Here is a 21,539-nt window from a genome sequence, read left to right as displayed (position 1 = left end):
TCAAATTTGTTCAATTGTCCCTCTGTTGTCCTTTATAACAAACATTTCCCTTGGTCCAGGACCCACTCCGGGATGATATGTTGCATTTATTCATTATGTATCTTTGGTATCCTGTAATCTGGAATGAATAGCCTTTCTGCCTTCTTTGTCTTTCGTGAACTTAACAATTTTGAAGAATTCAGGCCAATTATTTTGTAAAATATTCCTCAACTGGGTCTAATGTCTTTATGATTAGATTTGGGTTATACATTTTGGGCAGGAATACCATGAAGTGATGTTGTGGCCTCCTTAGTGCATCATATGGGGAGACACATGCTGTCGCTTTGTCCCATTCTTGGTGACCATTTGGTTAAGATGATGTCTTCCAGGTTTCCCCAACATAAAGTTTCTGTTATTCTTTGTCTTTGATTAATATGCCATTTTGGGGGAGACACTGAGAGGCTACGTAAGTGTCCTTCTCCTCATCAAATTTTTCCAGCTGCTAGTTTTAGCATCCATTCATGATTCTTGCCATGATGGTCACAAAATAGTGAAGAAAACATATTTGAGTGTTCTCTTTTCCCGAGATTGCAATATTTTTTTCCAGTGGCAGCCTTATTTAGCTGATCATCCAAAACCACCCACCATTCCCTCATGAACCACGTCCTGTTTTCTCATCCACGAAAAGAGACAAAGAATGTTTCCCACAACAGAATGACCAGCACTGTGGTGCTTAGGAAGCAGTGCCTATGTGTTCAAACCTTTAAATCTCACCAGATTAACTCACCTGATCACATCAGAAGACTGCAGCTGGCACTATCGCTAACCCCTGTTATGGGTAAGAATGGGGAAATTTATACACAGACTCAGGCCGGTATGAAACTGGTTTTTGCAGATCACTCATACAGCAGTCTTTTTCTCTGAACATTGCAAACGGATCATAACAAATTAAAAGAGAAGATTTTTATTTCTGGAAATCTCGTTTTCTCAGACTCCAGAATGGGTTTCCTGGAAAGTCTTTGTTCATCTGCAAGTAGTATGTTGCCGTTACCGTAACCCAGGCCAACGTCAACGTATTTCTTCACTCCCTTTGTTAATCTTATGTGACCAGGTGTGGCGGTAACATTCTTCTAGACACTTACTGAGCCCCAGAAGTCAACTCTAGGTGGCCTTTGTGGGCAGCTGCTGCCAGGTTTCCCCTGGAATCTTGAGTGTATGCATTCTTACTACACATGCCAGACACTTCCCAGGCAGCACCTCATTTAACTCTCACAGCAGGCTGGTTGTAAGACACGTGCAACTATTACCCTCGTTGTGCAGGTAACTACGGATATTTAGAGAGATTACTGGGAAGTAACTTGCCTGAGGTTCCAGCTAGTTAGTGTTAGTAGGAGGCAAAGCCTGGATTGGAAGCTGGACTGAGTCCAGAGCCTGTGCTGTCCACTGCTATGTTACACTCATCCAAAACAAACCCATAGATAGTTTTAGGCAGGCCCAGGAACAGGCTGAGCTAGACAAGGTGACTGGGGAGCAAAATTTAAGAGGCCCTCACTCTCAGGTGCTGACCCTGCACTTGCCTGACACTGAGAGTGGGTGCCTCCTCAAATTTGCGCCCTAGATTCTTTGCTTACTTCACCCTCCTCCCAGCCCTGGTCATTGGGGAGGGCTGGCCAGTGTGAACTGGCCTCCCTAACAACTCAGTGCAACTTACACGTCTCCCTGGGATACAAGGGAATGTAGGGATTTCCATTTTCTTCCTTTGGCCAATGGAAAAGCTGTTCATCCTTGAGCCTACTCTGTTCTGAGCACTATGCTAGGCACGGGAAAGAGCAGAGACTAAGATCGGTACAGTCCCTACCCCCCCACACCCCCCATAGCAACAACTGGTTTCTTCCAACAATTTTAAGATGCAAGTTTCCCTCATTACCTGCTTTCTAATTATCTGTATCTCTCTTCATCACTTCCAGTCAGATTTTTTACATTTAGTGACATGGTGACTACTTATTATGGCACATCATCACAATTGTGGGGGAAATTGATAAAGATCCCCGTGTCTCCATCCATCAGCGGGAATCAATAAAGAGCTACAGCATGAAGAAACCTCAGATGGTGCTGATAAATGGTGAGGATTGGAATAGGGCTCTGGGTCACAAAGTGAGAAGTCAGAGATCATCTTTCCCACAGTGTCAGCATGGGGGAGGGGCTTGAGGAGAGGCTGACCTGACCCCCCGTCTGGCGGGGGGCAGGGTTGCAATGCTTTCCTGTGCAAGTGCAGCGTAGCACTTGCTCACCCACAGGTGCGCCTGGCTTCAGGTAGAAAGCATGCGTCTAAAACACGTGCAGACACTGTTTAGAGATCACGGCACTTTTTAAAAAACATTTTAAGATAAGCATTACCTTATAACAATGAATTTACTACATGCAGGCACTATCCCATGTAATTTTAAGTATATTAACAGATTTTGTCATCTCTATCATAGTGAAAAATGGGCGCTACTATCCCCATTTTGTAGGTGAAGAATCTGAGGCCTGGAGAACACAGTAACTTGTCCACATTCACAGGGCTGGTAAGTCAGGGATCAGCACACACTGTCTGTAAAGGGCCAGGTAGTGAATATTTTAGCCTCTAGAGTCATACAGTCTCTGTCTCAACTACCCAGCCCTGCCCTTGTGGAGCGATAGCAGCCATCGACGGCACATAAATGAATGGGAATGTTCGTGTTCCAGAGAAATTTTATTTATGGACACTGAATTTGAATTCCACATAGTTTGCGTGTCATAAAATATTCCTCCTTTTGATTTTTTTCAACCATTTAAAAATCTAAACACCTTCTTAGCTCGGGCCGTATAAACACGTCAGCAGGCTGGGTTGGCTCTTGAGCTGAGTTTGCTGCCAGAGGTGGTAGAACAGGACTCGATCCAGGCAGCAGGGTTCCAGCCAGCTCTTAACCATTATGTATATACGTATCTGGCTACATCATGAGAATAAGAGTGTCGTGATCTTTACAGAAAACTCAGCAAAGTATAAAGGAGAAAATAACAACCACCCGCAAAACCACAACCCAGAAATAACGTCTAGTAGTATTTGATATTCCATTCTCTTGCCTTCTTTATGCAGTAATTCAGTTTATTCTAGTTTTTCACCCATCATAAGTGTTTTCCACATTTCCACACAGGTCACACAATTATAATAATTAATAGATACATAACAGTTCATTTTAAATGTACTAGGGGAAATTGCTGTCTTGAAGAATCCTACAGCGACTAATTTCATAAAGCAAAGAATCCTTTTATTAAGTGAGCAGTTGGTCACCTCTCAATTATCTGCTGCATATTTGCATTTCTAGGATTTGGGCTTTTAAAAGCCACCCAGTCTGCAGACAGGGATGTAGTGAAAAGGCTTTGGAATCCACCAGGCCTGAATTTGACTTCTCATTGTCCCTTTATTAGCAAAATGACCCTGAGCAAATTGTTAACTTTCCCACACCTCAGTTTTCCCTGGTTCTGAAGATAAACCATGACCACCACATATAAAGTGCGGAGCATGTACCTGGCACAGAATGGTGGTCACTTGGTGGCAGCTGACCCTTACCTTCCCCGCCACCCCCACCACCCCTAGTCTCCAACACCACCCACAGGAAATAGATTATTTCACTCGTGACTAGAGAAAGTATCCTTTTCTGTATTGTGCAGTAGAAGAATTTCTCCCTGAAGTGAAAATGGGCAGGCAATCATGGGGATAATGAGAAAGATCAATGAGGTGGGTGGATCTGAACTGGAAGGCTCCACCCAGCACCCGCACTCCCGCCCCGCCCCAACCAGGGGATTATTATTGAAGTTCCCAAACTGAGACAGCGCCCAGGTCCCTACAACAGCAGGTGGCATTCTGACATCAGCAGAGGCTGTGTTCGTTTTCACAGGTACGGAGGACTGCCAGAGCAGGCACCTGAGAAGGTTTCAGAGCCCAGCCAAATCCATGAGCAGCAAAGAGATCATGGAGCTGAAGAACATGACAGCCCTGGGAGCCGAGGGCTACAGCAACACTGGCTTCCAGGTGAGCAGAAGTTCCATCTCATGTTTAAGACCAAGCAAAGGGAAATAATGCTCTTTCCTTGCCTCCTTGGCAAGATTCTTAAGTAAAGCAGTGGGGTTATTGGGACACGATAAGGTTTTTTTTTTTTTTTTTTAAAGATTTTATTTATTTATTTTTCCCCAAAGCCCCAGTAGATAGTTGTGTGTCACAGCTGCACATCCTTCTAGTTGCTGTGTGTGGGACGCGGCCTCAGCATGGCCGGAGAAGCAGCGCGTCGGTGCGAGCCCGGGATCCGAACCCGGGTCGCCAGCAGTGGAGCGCGCTCACTTAACCACCAAGCCACGGGGCCGGCCCACGATAAGGTTTTTAACAACACTCTTTAAGCCTATTATTTTTCCTTCTTGAGTTCTTCTTGAGTTGACAAACCTGAAAAGTCTCTTTTAATGGAACACGTTGTTTTTTTTTTAAATTCCCCCCCCCCTCCCCAGAAAGCCCCAGTAGTTAGTTGTATGTCATAGCTGCACATTCTTCTAGTTGCTGTACGTGGGACCCGGCCACCGCCCGGGATCCGAACCCAGGCCGCCAGCAGTGGAGCGTGTGCACTTAACCGCTAAGCCACGGGGCCAGCCCTAATGGAACATGTTTTGATCCCTGACTTGCCCTGTCGTTTAGAAACCAGACTGTCTTCTGCTTTTGTTTCTGGCTCACAGGCTCATCCGGGGATACGGTATTCACCTGCAGACATTTTTCCACAGAACTGGTGAGAAAGAAGAGCAGGAATCGAGATCCTCAGGGTTCCTTTCTCTTAAACCAGGTCCCAGAGCCTCTGTCAGATGGTGGCCAGGGGGCCTGCACCAGTGGAGCTGGGTTATGGAAACCAGTCTCATGTCTTCAAAAGGAGGAGGGGGAAGGATTCAGAGAAGAGGGAGAGATGATAGTTGACAGTAAGAGAGGTCAGATAAAGCTCAGAATTTCTAAGGGTGAAAATTCAGGCAATTTTGAAAGAATATTTTTACTAAAGGATATTCTTTAGAATCCCAGTTCAAGTTTCCTCCTGCCTGTGAGTAAGCATCCGTCTTACTCATCAAGTATCAAGCATCAAGGCCCTCAGAGGCACAGAGCCCGTGCTTGCTCTGAAGACAGTTGGGTGGGACCCACTTATGAAAGTCTTGAGGGGGGACTAGACGGGAAATGAGCCTCTGCACACACACACAGAGAGGTTGACCCACTCCGTGAACTGCCTGGAGAGCCAGTCAGGTTGGGAGAGTTTGTTAAATGTAAGTCAAAATTTGGGAGGTTGTATAGGTGTGGAACATTGACAGAGACTTCTATCCCAGATACTTTCAATATAAAAGTTCTGAGGTTGGAAGTAATTATGCAAAGTAAAGAAGAAGGATATTGTTTTTCCAACACACTAGTCGGGGAGGTCAACATGAATCACACTCGGGTTATTGAGAAGGTTTTCACATAGCTCAGGACCAGCTCGGCTGGAGCTATCCAGATGCTTTTCTGTTTTTCCCACAAGTGATTTAACACACAGAAAGCACAGGACAATAGTCTGCTTTCGTGAAGGAGGTTTAAAAAAATACATTCTTGGGGGTGGCCCCGTGGCACAGCGGTTAAGTACGCGGGCTCCGCTGCTGGAGGCCTGGGTTCGGATCCCAGGCCTGCACTGACGCACCGCTTGTCGGGCCATGCTGTGGCGGCATCCCACATAAAGTGGAGGAAGATGGGCACGGATGATAGCTCAGGGCCAGTCTTCCTCAGCAAAAAACAGGAGGATTGGCATAGATGTTAGCTCAGGGCTGATCTTCCTCACACACACACACAAAATACATTCTCTACTCTTTCCTCAAATCTGTATGATGACACTTAGACTTACTTATTTCTGGGGGGAAACAGCCCAGATGACTGTAACCCATGTCAATTCCATGACATCTCAGAGGGGAAGGATTCAGGGATTTCTTTTTTTTCCTCATTCAAGCATTCCTGAAATGGTTCCCTCTGAAAAAGAGGAACCACTTGCTTATCAGTGGTTAAGTCATTGGTAAGAAAACAGGAAATCCTTAGCAATTTGGATCAATGTGGATATTTGCTGAGGGCTAAGGCAGCACTGTCTAATAGAAATATAGTGCATCCACATGTAATTTAAAATTTTTCTACAAGTCCATTAAAAATGTAAAATGAATGCAAATATTTTATTTAACATAATATATTAAAAATATTATCATTAAAACATGTAATCAATGTAAAAATTATTAATGAGATATTTTACATTCTTTGTTTCATACTATCTTTAAAATCCGGTGTGCATATTACACTTGCAGTACATGCCAATTCTAATGCTAGATTTTTATCAGAAACACTTGATCTGTATTTAGATTTCTTAAAGTTTATAATTGAAAAAGTCAGTTCATACCCAATTCCAAACATACTTAAATGTTTTCCAGTAAATGAACCTAGTGTCCATTTTTAAATTTAAATTTAAATTTGTTAAAATTAAATAAAATTAGCCTTCAGGCCCTCACTTGCACTAATCACATTTCAAGTACTCAGTAGCCACATGTGGCTAGTGACTATTGTATTGGATGGCTCAGGTAAGATCCATATTTTTTGGTTTTGGAGGACACACACAAAATCTGATGATCCCTGCCCTTTAAGGACCTGACCACTAAGTCATAAAATTAAAAGTCAAGTAACAACCTTAGATTTGTTTCTGTGAGATCAGTAGTAATATCCCCTCCCTCATTCATGATTTTAGTAATTTGTTTTTTTTTTACCCCTTGTTCTTTTGTCGGGACTTTCCTTTGTTGGGGGGTTTATTATTGCTAACTCAATCTCTTTTGTTATAAGTCTGAGATTTCTGTTTCTTCTTGAGTCAGTTTAAGTAATTTGTGTGTTTCTAGGAATTTGCCCATTTCATCTAGTTCATCTAATTTGCTGGCATACAATTGTTCATAGTATTCTCTTAATGTCCTTTGTATTTTTGTAATAAAATGGTTATAATGGCCCCACTTTCATTCCTGATTTTCATTAGTTGCATCTTTTCTCATTTTTTCTTTGTCAGTCTAACTAAAGATTTGTCAATTTTGTTCCTTTCAAGAATCGATTTGTTGTTTCATTGATTTTATTTATTGTTTTTCTAATCTCTATTTCTTTCATCTCTAATTTTTATTATTTCCTTTCTTCTTGTAGCTTCAGTTTACTTTGCTCTTTTTCTAGTTTTTTTACAGTGGAAGATTAGGTTAATGATTGAGATCTTTCTTCTTTAATAATATAAGCAATTATAGCCATAAATTTCCCTCTAAGCACTGCTTTAGCTTCATTCCATAAACATTGGTATGTTATGTTTTTATTTTCATTAATTATTTCTTACTTACCCTTATGATTTCTTCTTTAATCTATTGGTTATTTAGGAATGTGTTTATTAATTTTTATGTTTTATAAATTTCCCATGTTTTCCTCTGTTATTCATTTGTAATTTCATTGCATTATGGTTGGAGAAGATACTTTGTGTGATTTCAATCTTTTAAAATTTGTTGACGCTTGTTTTGGCCTAATATATGGTCTAGCTTCAGAATGTGCCACGTGCATTTGAGAACAATGTGTATCCTACTGTTGTTGGTGGAGTGTTCTGTATATGTCTGTTAGGCCTTGTTGGTGTATAGCATTGTTCAATTCCTCTATTTCCTTACTGATCATCTCTGGTTGTTCTATCCATTATTGAAAGTTGAGTATCCAATTATTATCGTTGAATTGTCTATTTTTCCTCTGAATTCTGTCAGTTTTTGCTTCATGTATTTTGAAGCTCTGTTATTAGGTGCAAATATATTTATAATTTTAGTTCTTTTTCATGAATTGACCCTTTTATCATTATAAAATTCTCTTTGCCTCTAGTAACAATTTTTGTCTTAAAATAATTTTGTCTGATATCATAGCCACTCAAGCTCTCCCTGATTACTATTTGCATGACATACCTTTCCTATTCTTTTCTTTCAATCTATTTAGGACATTGAATCTAAAGTGTGTCTCTTTAGACAGCATATACAGTCATATACCGTATAATGATGTTTCAGTCAATGGTGGACCACATATACAACAGTGGTCTCATAAGATTAGTACCATATAGCCTAGGTGTGTAGTAGGCTATACCATCTAGGTTTGTGTAAATACACTCTATGATGTTCACAGAATGATGAAATGACCCAATGAATTTCAGAATGTATCCACATCATTAAGTTAAACATGACTGTAGTTGGATTATGTTTTTTATCCATTCTGCCAATCTCTGCCTTTAAATTGAAAGAATCAATCCATTTTACTCAATATAATTAATGATAAGGTAGAATTTACATCTACTATTTTGCAATTTATTTTTCATATTATCTCATGTTTTTTCCCTCTCAATTCCTCCATTACTTCCTTCTTTGGTATTAAATAGATATTTTCTAGTATACCAGTTTAATTCTTCTGTCATTTCTTTTAGTATATTTTTTTCAGTTATTTCCTTGGAGAGTGTCCTAAGGATTAAAATTCACATCACAATTTTTAAATATCTGGTTAGGACTAATCCCAATTTAATTTCAGTAACATACAAAACTTAGTATAGTTCCATTCCCTTCCCCTCCTTTACCCTATTGTCATACAAATTATATCTTTATACATTATAAGCCCATCAACACAGTTTTATAATTATTGCTTTAGGCAATTGTTCTTTAAATCAGATTGAAGAAAGGGGTTGCAGATAAAAATACATTATATTTAACTACGTAGTTATGTTTATTGTTGTTCTTTATTTCTTCATATAGATTTCAGTTACTGTATGGTGTTCTTTCATTAGAGCCTGAATGACTGTTTTAGTATTTCTTATAGGGAAGATTTGCTAGCAGTGAATTCTGTTTTTATATATCTGGTAATATCTTCAAATTTTTAAAGAATAGTTGTGCTATATATAGAATTCTTGATTAACAGTCTTGTTCTTTCAGCACTGTGAATATGTATGTCATCTCATTGCCTTCTAGCCTCCATGGTGTCTGATGAGAAATGAGTTGTTAATCTCTTTAAGGATTCCTTATATGCGGGCTTCCTCTCTTTTGCTGCTTTCAAGATTATCCCTTTGTCTCTGTCTTTCAACATTTTGATTATGATGTGTTTAGGTGTGGATATTTTTGAGTTTATCCTACTTGGAACTTGGTAAACTTCTTGATTGTGTAGATTAATGCTTTTCATTCATGAATTAGGAAGTTCTCAAACATTATTTCTTCAAATATTCTTTTGCCTCTTTCTCTCTCCTCTCCTTCTGGGACTGCCACTCTGCATATGTGGATGGTGTCCCACAGGTCTCTGAGGCTCTGATTCTGTTTATTGATATTCTCTATGTGGTAAGACAGTATTATCCTCATACTTTCCTTTGGTCCTTTGTATATGGTTTCCTTTAGCTTTTTGAACATGTTTAAGATCGTTGATTCAAAATCTTTGTCTAATAAACCCAACATCTACGCTTCCTCATGGACAGTTTCTTTTGACTGCTTTTTTTCAGGTGTATGAGCCACTCTTTTGCATTTCTTTGCATATATCACAATTTTTTTGTTGAAAACTGGATATTTTAGGGCCGGCCCTGTGGCTTACTGGTTAAGTGCACGCACTCCGCTGCTGGTGGCCTGGGTTCGGATCCCGGGTGTGCACTGATGCACCGCTTCTCTGGCCATGCTGAGGCCGCGTCCCACATACAGCAACTAGAAGGATGTGCAGCTATGACATACAACTATCTACCGGGGCTTTGGGGGAAAAAATAAATACATAAATAAAATTAAAAGAAAACTGGATATTTTAAATAATGTGGCAACTCTGGAAAACAGATACATCCCTTCTTCCCCAGGATTTGTTGTTGTTATTGTTGTCACTGTTTGTTTAGTGACTTTGAACTAATTCTATATAGTCTGTATTTTTTGTCATTTGTGGCCACTAAAGTCTCTGCTCAGTTAGCTTAATGATCAGCTAAGGACTACACATAAATTTTCAAGTGCCTGGAACCAATAAATCTCCCAGTCTCTGCTGAGGGCTCTGTGTGCATGCTGGGGGGCTTGCCTTCAGTCTTCAGGCAGGCAGTTTACAACTCTACGTTCACCTTTACTTCCTGCTTCTGTCTCAAGATCAGCCAGAGATGAGAGCTTTGGTCCTTCTCAGGTCTTTCCCAGGCATGAACACAACCCTGGCATGTGCGTGGGCTTCTAGATTCCCAGGAATGTCAGAGCTTTTGAAAGCCCTTTATGGATATCTCACTCCCCAGCTTTTCCTCTAAATTTTTGCCTAGCTTGTTGTTTTCTCCACCTGTTATCACCACCTCAGGCAGCTGCCTAGGTTAAACACTTGCCCCCTGGGAAATAGTACTGAGTGAGATGTGAGTCAGATCAAATACAGACAAGCTTTGTGAGTGAGATTTTGTAAGGAACTGAAAGACTAGTCAAATGATGGCAGTGCCAACCCCATTTTGGCCCCTCCATAGGTTGTTAGGCTGCTAGTTTTCATTGTGATTGCAGAGTTGTTGTTTTCCAAGTTTGTCATGAGTCTGAGGAGAGGGGCATATGACTAGGGAATTAAAACATCATAAAGCTTGCTATTCTGAGATTCAGTAGTTTTACTTGGGAAAAAAAAAAAACCACTCTCTGGATTATTGCAAGACTGCTTGATTTCCAGAGTTTTAAAAAAGTTATTTTGACAATTTTGCATGTGTTCTTATTGCTTTAATGAAGGAGAGGAGTTTTGGAGGTCCTTATTCCACCATTCCTGCTCATGTCACCAACCTTATATTCAAACAGCAAAGTCAGGCATGTCACAAGGGAGTATGTATGATGAAGTGATGAATGGTTCTGGCCACATGTCTGGTTTCAGGAAGAGTGAATGTACCCTAGGCTGGAATGCATTGGATGATCAGTCATGCATAGAGCAAGGACTAAAGTTTTGAGCCTTTCAGCCATAACTGTTGCCTTTTACCAAAATGGGGGGAAGAATTCAGCCATCTAATGGTCATAGGAAAAGGAAAGGAGAAGAGGGAGATTAAATGCCACTTTTTTCTAGCATGAATGTCCCAAGAGAGATGCCATCCTGAGTTGCAGAGGCTTCTTTTGAGGCTCTACATGTTGATTGCATGGAGTAAGATCAGTTTGTTATCCATCTCTGGTCCTACAAGGATTTCCATGCAGATGTCGTGTCAGTAATGACTGGAAGCCCCTGATCAGCCATGGGAACACCAGTTTCAACTGTCTTACAAGGAAATATGTTCTGCAAGCACATCCCCAACCTTCAGAAAGTAGGCAGCAGAGTTTTTCAGAAAAACACTCTTACCTCAATTAGGACAGAACCAAGACTGGTTACCAGGCTCTAGTTGTTTGTTTCACTACTGATCACAAAAGTTCCACTCCACAGTCCCTCAATTTAAAGTGAGGGTGATGGTACCTGTTGACCCATCTTTTCCAGACACTGTTGACGTTGATGAGAGCTGAGTCCTGGATACTAGCTAAACTGTTATTAGTCAAATTGAAAAAATAAGAGTTGGAGGTATTTGGAATTTTATACAGAACAGAGAATTGTGAGTATGAACCGAGAGTGTCCATCATGCCATAGAAGTTTGGAACTCTGTCTTCAGATTGCAGGTGTAGGCACACATGGTGCAGTGTGATTTCCACTCAAAGACAGGATCCCGATTTGGAGGCAGCTAATTCCACTCCACACATGGGCTAAGGTATCCGACTCAGAAGTCACCTATGGTCTTGGCAACCCTAATCATTCTTTGTTTTTCCTTTGAAAGGAAGTTAAAAAAAAGATGGTATGTAAAAGTTCTGGTCACCAATTCCAGTGTGTGTGTGTGTGTGTGTGTGTGTGTGTGTGTGTGTTGGGGGGGTTCCCACAAATCCAAGCCATTCTCTGACACCAGCTGAGTGTCCTACAGTTCACCTCAATTCTGACACTGTCTACCTGCAGATAGTGTCAAATCCCACAGGTTAAGGGCTCAGTCTTACAAAACTGCCCCCCGCCCCCCACAACTTCAAACACCATATGCAAGTCCAGGTTATCACCTGTGCTTCTGACTGACTGGCTTGATTGGAAGTTCCAACAATCCCTTCCGTGAGTTTGACTGATTTGCTAGAACAGCTCACAGAACTGAGACAAACATTTACTTACTAGATTATCAGTTTGTTATGAAAAGATAGAACTCAGGAACAGCCAGATGAAAGAGATGCATAAGGCAAGGTGTGGGCAAGGGGCCTGGAGCTTCCATGCTCTCTCCAGGTGTGTCACTCTCCCCAAATCTCCATGTGTCTACCAATCCAGAAGCTCTTTGAACCCCCTCCTTTTGGGTTTTTACTGAGGCTTTGTTACATAGGCATGATTGATTAAGTCATTGATCATTGGTGATTCAAATCAATCTCCAGACCCTCTCCCTCTCAGGAGGTCAGGGATGGTACTTAAAGTTCCAACCCTCTAATCACATGGTTGGGTCGTCTCCCGCGCCCCCCTCTCCCCCCACCCCTCGCAACCAGCCCCCATCCTTAGGTTACCTAGGTGCTTACCCAAGGCCACCTAATTAACATGACAAAAGACACATTTATCACTCTCATCACTTAGAAAATTCCAGTGGTTTTAGGAGCTCTGTGCCAGAAAAGAGAAGGAAGACCAGATATATACTTACAATAAATCACAATATCACATTATGCATGTCTTGTGTCATTGGAATTAGATAGAAATTTCTTATGAAAATCCTGTGAGTCACATGGTTAAGAAGGCTCCCATGGGTGTTCAGGAACAAAATAGATGGCTAGCAGGAATAGTTAAGGTGGGAAGCAGGAAAGGTAACTGAAGACTTCTCAAAGTTCCTTTCAGTCTCCTGGTTCTGTAAATTCAGGCTTTGTTTGCTCCAACAGCCAAAACTCTTTGACATAAAGCATGACATTTATCGACTCAACAAAAATTTGTTAAGCTCTGACATTGTGCCAGGCATTATGCTAGGAGCTGGAAACAGAGATCTACTGTTTGGTTAAAATTAGTTAACAATGGAAAACGAGCACAAACAGTTTGTAAAATTGCTGTTCATGACATAAGAAGGTGATCTTACCCAGACTGAGAGTTGGGGAATATTTTCCAGATGTTCCAAGTGAACACTCACAGTCTTTCATTCTTTCACTCATTCATTCCCAAATATATATCCAGCACCTACTCTATGTTAGGTGGAAGGAGAGTATTCAGTAGGGCACAAAGGATATAATTTCCCAAGCTACCATGTCAAGAACTATTTTTTTCCATATTACATTATGTGGAGAAGCCAGGCCCTGAATGGGAAGGCATGAGAGGCATGAGCAGGGAGACAGAAACATGGTAGAGAGAGGCAGACAGGAATAGAGGCCAGTTCTGATTTACCTCAAGGCTCTTTGCTAACTTCAAATTCCTGGTCCCAAGAATCCAAAACCGATGATAAGTTCAGGTTTAAAATTGAATTTCTATACTCTGTGGACTCAGGAACATTCTAGAATAAACTAGCCAGCCAGATTATAAGGGGTTGTAACTAAATAATGGTATAAACTCCTCCATGACACACGGTCAGAAAGCAACCCATTAATGTGAGGCAAGGCTCTTTGCACTGGGAGAAAGTGTCAGTCATAGTCTAAAAGGGGCTAAGACAGACATATCTGCTCCCCTTCTGGGCTACCCAGTTGCCTTACTCTCCTGACCTGCTCAAATTTGGGAGCACACCAAAACCCCAAACAGCACGAGCTATCAAGTTGTGCAGTTGTCCGCTGACGGGTCCTACTTCCCTGTCCGTGTCCCTCCCTTTCAATTATATCACTTTACAGCTTTTCTAGATTTTAAAGGATTCTTATTTTTCTAATAGAAGTTATTGCATCCTGAGTTTCTCATCCACGTAAGTCCATTGATTCAGGAATATTTTCAAGGAGGAAAAGGTTACAGAGCACTGGTCTAACTTGTACAGCCAGGGAAGTTTGAAAAAAATTGCCTAAACAAGGGCCAGACCAATGCAGATAAAGCAGGTGGGGGCAAAGGTCTAGTTACATGTTATGTTGGATCCAGCAAGGAGGGATAGAGAGACAAAGACACACACAAAGCCACAAAAACACATTTCTAGAAGCCAGCAAATGATAAACGTCTTGTTGGCCCCCATGGCAACTTCCTTGTTCCCCTGCAGGGCATGAGGTCTTCAGGTCAGAGAAGAGGGAAGAAAGAGGTAAGGGAAGAAGAACTGAGAAAGCACAGGTGGGGGTAAGAGGTAGTCTGCAATGCCCCAGGTGCCAACTGTACTCTATGTGGCCCTCACCTTGGCTGGAGATGACAAGGGCTTCTTGTTAAGGAGGAAGTGGGAGAGGGAGGAAATGGGGTGAGCTCCTGAAAAAAGCCAGACTGGGGTGGGGAGTGACAACAGGGCACAGATGCTGAGGCTGAAGGCCACATACAGAATCATGACGAGGAGGGCAAAACATAGGTTCTTTGGGTGAAGAGTTGAGGCTTCAGAGCCAGACTGCCAGGCCCACCATTCAGCAAGTTGCCTAACTTCTGCACCTGTTTCCTCACCCAAAAATAGACACTAATACCCTGCATCGTAGAACTGTTGGGAGATTAACGTGGAGCACTGGCACCTAGCACTTGCTCAAGTGTCAGCAACTGTCAATCAATCTGTTTAGTTGGGGAATGCTATTTTGGTGCAGACCGAACCAAAATTTGAATTTCGGGTGTGAAGTCCACCTCTTCTAATAGAAAATACTGGAATCCAATAATGGAAAAATTATAGGAGATGCCAACATGCAGCTTTGAATTGTTATCATGTCAGCCAAATGTAAAACCTCAAGCCCCTTAGGTCCCTGCCAGACTGGGGGACCACGGCTCCCAACATCTGTGTCACTTCAAAGGATTTCATAAAGTTATTTTCAAACATTTTGGTTCATTCAGATCCACTTCTTATCTAGTCAAATGCATTTCTTAAAAAATTTATATACGGTAAATTTACTCCATGTGTTTCTAATAAATTTACATTTATTTAGTCAGCACACTTGGGAAAGAAATGCTTGATGGCCAAGGTGATTTTAGAAATCCCCAAAAAGCAACTTTTTTCCAAATGTGAGCAAATGCAAATGCCTCTGACTTGATGATGTAGCCTTTTTTAGTGCTTCACTATCAACTGCTCTGGCATAAAATAGTCCATGTCATAGTAAGGCTAATACTTACAGAAGTGACCATAACTCCGCAAGGTAGCACAAGAGTGAGGTAGGCACAACCAACCCAGGCTTCACCCTGCAGGTGATCAAGGTTTTGGCATAAAATCACCTTTACATTAATGGGGCTGGAGTGTGGCTGCAGCACAGACCAAACGTTGAAGTCAATGTCACTGAACTTGCAAGAAGGTCCCAATTAGTGATACCCACTGTACAAGCCGATGATGGCAAAAGAAAAACAGGATTTGGAATAGCTTAGGGGCTACTCAAGACGATACAACATGAGGTTACAAGATGAAGGCATCATTAATGACATCCAATATCTCTTCACACCACCTGTGTCTCTCTCTCCCTATTTCCATTTTCCTCCTTCTTATTCTGTCTTACTCCAATAACAGATTTTAAGAAAGAGCTGAAGCCATGTTTGCTGCTCTTAATTTTAGAAATAAATCATTTAGTGACTTATCTAAATAAATTGCTTCACAGACAGATGTTATTATATTCTTCATCTCTTTTTGTATGTCCTAAATATTAGACAGCATATAATGTTTCTTAATCTCTCGATCTTTGTCTGAAGATTGGAAGCCCTACAGGAAAAAGATTTCCCACTGCTGGCTTGGTGGGCCCGTGGTGAAAGCATTGTTATGAACAAAAACCAATCTACAGTCACCTTGCAGTCTGAATTTTGATTCCTTCAGACAGACTGGAAATTTGTCCACTAAAAACAAATCAGAGAAGGAAAGCAGACTAAGAATCTAGTTTTGATTGATAGTTTCAAAGGGATTGTATCCTTGTTTCTTTATTTTTTTCTCAACTGTGGGAAGAAGTTTTGCTGGTAAGAGCATTTTCAGTTCTCCCAGGACTAAATGGGTTACATCTTTGGAATTTTCGGACACAGCCAAGTTCATTCCAATTAATCTATAGAAGTATTATCTTGAAGTTTTTAATAGCCCTTATCACAACTATAATTAAATAACCAATTGTATAATTTATGGGTCACAGCTTTTATTCTAAACTCCCTGAGAACAAGAATCATATGGGCAATGACCAGCAACCAGCACAGTGTCTAGCTCACAGTAGGCACACAATAAATATTTCTTAGAGGAATGAATGAGAATGCCTGGGATGGAGCCCCAGGGAAGTGTACTTGTATAACATTAAGGGTTTAGTGAAAAGGCTGAAATGGTACAGGAAAGGGAGAAGGAGAAGTCCAGGAGGCAGGAGGAAACTAGCAAAGTGTGCTATCACAGAAGTCAGGGACAGGAACATTCTAAGGAGGCAGTGGTCCACTGTGTATGATGAAAACTGGATTTAGGGATGTGGAGACCACGGATGACTTTGTCAAGGGTGATTTTCCTGGAGGGGAAGAAGTGGAAGCCATCCTGGAATGGGTTGAAGAGTGCGTATGAGGCAAGAAATGGAACCAGTGTCTTAGTCCATTCAGGTTGCTATAACAAAACACCGCAGGCAGGTGGCTTATAAACAGCAGACATTTATTTCTCACAGTTCTGGAGGCTAGAAGTCCAAGATCAAGGCACCAGCGTGGTCACATTCTAGTGAGGGCCCTCTTTCTGGTTCATAGCCAGCCCACTCTCACAGTGTCCTCACGTGGTGCAGGGGCTAGGGATCTCTGCGGGGGTCTCTTTTATAAGGGCACTAATCCCATTCATGAGGGCTCCAACCTCAGGAGCTAATCACCTCCCACATGTCCCACCTCCTAATACTAGCATCTTTGGGGGTTAGAATTTCAGCATAATGAATTTGAGGGGATACAAACATTCAGACCATAGAAACCAGTAAGTGCAGATAGAAGATTGGTTTTTATGGGGAGGATAAAGGATGCTTATCTATGAATTCTTGGCTTTAGAGCAATAAAAATTGATAAAGATGCAAATCTTTGAGAATCAAGGGAAGGAGGGGTTGAGTAAGTTGTGTGTGGGTAAGCGCAGAGCACAGTCCTGGCCCAGAGTCAGGAGTCCAGGTGTTCCCATATTATTGCTCTCAGGATTAGCTTCTCCATGGGTGTCTTGAGATTTCTCTGCTCTTCTCTATCTCAGATATATAGTAGAAGTTTTGTGAGTGCCTTCCTCTATTCAAACAAATCAGCCTAAGTCAAAGAAAGGCAAGAAACAATAACAGAAAATTAGAACCAGGCTGAAATAATGACACATCATCAAACTCAAATTATCAACACAGTGGCCGACCTGGTGGTGTAGCGGTTGAGATCGTGTGCTCTGCTTCGGCGGCCTGGGGTTCGCAGGTTTGGATCCTGGGCGCTGACCAACGTACCACTTGTCAAGCCATGCTGAGGTGGCATCCCATATCAAGCGTAGGAAGATGGGCATGGATGTTAGCCCAGGGCTAATCTTCCTCACACACACAAAAAAAAATCATCAACACAAATATCAAAGCTACTATAAGAGTTAAAGACAACTGAGCAGGGGAGGGGCAGTGATGTCTTGGAACGCATGATTCTACATTTACATGCCTTTTAGCTAGCCCTGTGCTCTGAAAACTCTGCATGTAAAAAAAGAAGTAAAAAATATTAGGGCTGGCCCCATGGCCTAGTTGTTAAGTTCAATGCAATCCACTTCAGTGGCCCAGGTTCTGTTCCCAGGCACCGACACACCACTCGTCGGCAGCCGTGCTGTGGCAGTGACCCACATACAAAATAGAGGAAGACTGGCACAGGTGTTAGCTCAGGGCAAATCTTCCTCAGCAAAAATATATGTATGTAAGTGCATTTGGAAAAATTTAACTCCATTATTGGGTGGTGACAAGCAGACCACTCCATTATAAAAGTACATTTCTCTCTTTCTAATCAGTAAGTAATCCAGGGGTGATATTTCAAGGCTATGTGAACATCCAGTTCCCCAACACATTTCACCCAATGGTCTTAGCATCCATTGATGACCCTTTCCCGAATTAATTATTATTTTGGGAGCTGCAAAAGGATGATTTTCGTTTCTTTAACATTCCTTACCTCATATTCTTCTGAAAAGAATAGATTTTCCTTTTTTTCATCTTTATCTCTCTTTTTGACTATCATTATCGACTAATACTCTCTTTTATTCAATCTTTTATAATCAATTACCAACATTATTTGTATCTTCCAAGATTTTATTATGAAAATTTTTAAACATACAGAAGAGTTGAAAGAATTTCATAGTGAACACTTATATCCTCACCACCTACATTCTACAATTCATATTTTACTGTACTTGCTTTCTCACATATTTATTCATCTATGCTACCCTCTATCCACCCATCAGTCCATCTTATTTTTTGACACGAGTAAGTTGCGGACATCACTCATATTTTTGATTTTTTATTGATGTCATAATAGTTTATAACATTGTGAGATTCCAGTGGTACATTATTATTTGTCAGTCACCATATAAATGCACCCCTTTACCCCTCATGCCCACCCCCCAACTCCCTTCCCCTGGTAACCACCAAACTGTTCTCTCTGTCTGTGTGTTAGTTTATATTCCACATATGAGTGAAGTCATACAGTGTTTATCTTTTTCTGTCTGGCTTATTTCACTTAACAAATTACCCTCCAGGTCCATCCATGTTGTTGCAAATGGGACGATTTTGTCTTTTTTTATGGCTGAGTAGTATCCCATTGTATATATGTACCATGTCTTCTTTATCCAATCGTCTGTCAATGGACACTTGAGTTGCTTCCACTTCTTGTCTATAGTGAATAATGCTGCAATGAACATAGGGGTGCATAAGCCTCTTTGGATCGTTGATTTCAAGTTCTTTGGATAAATACCCAGAAATGGGTTAGCAGGATCATAAGGTATTTCCATTTTTAATTTTTTGAGGAATCTCCATACTGTTTTCTATAGAGGCTGCACCAGTTTGCATTCTCATCAGCAGTGAATGAGGGTTCCCTTTTCTCCATATCCTCCCCGACATTTGTTATTTTTTGTCTTGGTGCTTATAGCCATTCTCACAGGTGTAAGGTGATATCTTAGTGTAGTTTTGATTTGCATTTCCATGATGATTAGTGATATTGAACATCTTTTCGTGTGCCTATTGGCCATTTGTATATCTTCCTTGGAAAAATGTATGTTTCTATCCTCTGCCCATTTTTTGATCGGGTTATTTATTTTTTTGTTGTTCAGTTGTGTGAGTTCTTTATATATTATGGAGATTAACCCCTTGTCAGATATATGATTTTCAAATATTTTATCCCAGCTGATTGGTTGTCTTTTCATTTTGATCCAAAGGTTTCATTTGCCTTTCAGAAGCTCTTTAGTCTGATGAAGTCCCACTTGTTTATTTTTTGTTTTGTTTACCGTATTTGAGTAGACATGGGATTCAAAAATATCCCTCTATGACTTACGTGAAAGACTGTTTTGCCCATATTTTCTTCCAGGAGTTTTATAGTTTCAGGTATTACCTTCAAGTCTTTGATCTATTTTGAGTTAATTTTGGTGTATGGTGAAAGCAAATAGTCTACTTTCATTCTTTCACACGATACTGTCTAGTTTTCCCAGCACCATTTATTGAAGAGACTTTCCTTTCTCCATTCTATGTTCTTAGCTCCTTTGTTGAAGATTAGCTGTCCATATATGTGTGGTTTTATTTCTGGACTTTCAAGTCTGTTCCAGTGATCTCTACGTCTGTTTTTGTACCAGTACCATGCTGTTTCGATTATTATAGCTTTGTAGTATGTTTTGATGTCAGGGATTGTGGTGCCTCAAGCTTTGTTCTTTTTTCTTGGGATCATTTTAGCTATTTGGGGTCTTCTCTTGCACCATATGAATTTTAGGATTCCTTGTTCTATTTCTGTGAAAAATTTAATTGGGATTCTGATTGGGATTGCACTGAATCTGTAGATTGCTTTAGGTGATATAGACATTTTAACTATGTTTATTCTTCCAATCCATGTGCATGGGATGTCTTTCCATTTCTTTATGTCATCATCAATTTCTTTCAATAATGTCGTATAGTTTTCATTGTATAGCTCTTTCACCACCTTGGTAAGATTCATTCCTAGATATTTTCTTCTTTTTGTTGCAATTGTAAATTGGATTGTATTCTTGAGTTCTCTTTCTGCTAGTTTGTTATTAGAATACAGAAATGCAACTGATTTTTTAGGTTGATTTTGTACCCTGCAACTTTGCTATATTGTTGATTATTTCTAATAGTTTTCTGATGGATTCTTTAGGGTTTTCTATATATAAAATCATGTCATCTGTAAACAGCGAGAGTTTCACTTCTTCCTTGCCTAGTTGGATTCCTTTTATTCCTTTTTCTTGCCTAATTGCTCTGGCCAGAACTTCCAGTACTATGCTGAATAAAAGTGGCAAGAGTGGGCACCCTTGTCTTGTTCCTGTCCTCAGAGAAATGGCTTTCAGTTTTTCCCTGTTGAGTATGATATTGGCTGTGGGTTTGTCATATATGGCCTTTATCATGTTGAGGTACTTTCCTTCTATACCCATTTTGTTGAGAGTTTTTATCATAAATGGATGTTGGATCTTGTCAAATGCTTTCTCTGCATCTATTGAGATGATCATGTGGTTTTTATTCCTCATTCTGTTAATGTGGTATATCACATTGATTGATTTGTGGATGTTGAACCATCCTTGTGTCCCTGGTATAAATTCCACTTGATCATGATTTATGATCTTTCTAATGTATTGCTGTATTCGATTTGCCAATATTTTGTTGAGGAATTTTACATCTATGTTCATCAGCGATATTGCTCTGTAATTTTCCTTCTTTGTATTGTCCTTGTCTGGCTTTGGTATCAGGGTGATGTTGGCCTCATAGAATGTGTTAGGAAGTGTGCTATCTTCCTCTATTTTTTGGAACAGTTTGAGAAGTATAGGTATTAAATCTTCTTTGAATGTTTGGTAAAATTCTCCAGAGAAGCCATCTGGTCCTGGACTTTTATTTTTTGGGAGGCTTTTGATTACTGTTTCAATCTCTTTAATTGTGATTGGTCTATTCGGATTCTCTATTTCTTCTTGATTCAGTTTTGGGAGGTTGTATGAGTCTAAGAATTTATCCATTTCTTCTAGCTTGTCCAATTTGTTGGCATATAGTTTTTAATAGTATTCTCTTATAATCCTTTGTATTTCTGTGGTATCCATTGTGACTTCTCCTCTTTCATTTCTAATTTTATTTATTTGAGGCTTCTGTCTCTTTTTCTTGGTGAGTCTGGCTAAGGGTTTGTCAATTTTGTTTATCTTCTCAAAGAACCAGCTCTTTGTTTCTTTGACCTTTTCTAACGTTTTTCTTTTTTTTTGTTTCAATTTCATTTATTTCTGCTCTAACTTTTATTATTT

The 21,539-nt window shown here is 40.4% G+C and overlaps 1 protein-coding gene across 1 annotated transcript in view; it reads left to right on the top strand.

The window, feature by feature from the left end:
• Positions 1–3,940: 3,940 nt before the first annotated feature.
• LOC101400485 (solute carrier family 28 member 3-like) overlaps positions 3,941–21,539 on the top strand; it is a 59,518-nt gene continuing 41,919 nt past the window's right edge. Inside the window, exon 1 of the mRNA XM_004440827.3 lies at positions 3,941–4,033. Coding sequence (XP_004440884.2) covers positions 3,956–4,033 — 78 coding nt within the window. The 5' untranslated portion in view covers positions 3,941–3,955. The remainder of the gene's footprint in view (positions 4,034–21,539) is intronic.

The sequence above is a fragment of the Ceratotherium simum genome, chromosome 20 (assembly GCF_057802395.1).
Source record: "Ceratotherium simum simum isolate JZ-2026a chromosome 20, ASM5780239v1, whole genome shotgun sequence".
NCBI classification, from domain to species: Eukaryota; Metazoa; Chordata; class Mammalia; order Perissodactyla; family Rhinocerotidae; genus Ceratotherium; species Ceratotherium simum.
Note: the sequence above shows the minus strand (reverse complement) of the source record. Positions and strands in the feature narration are given on the sequence as shown.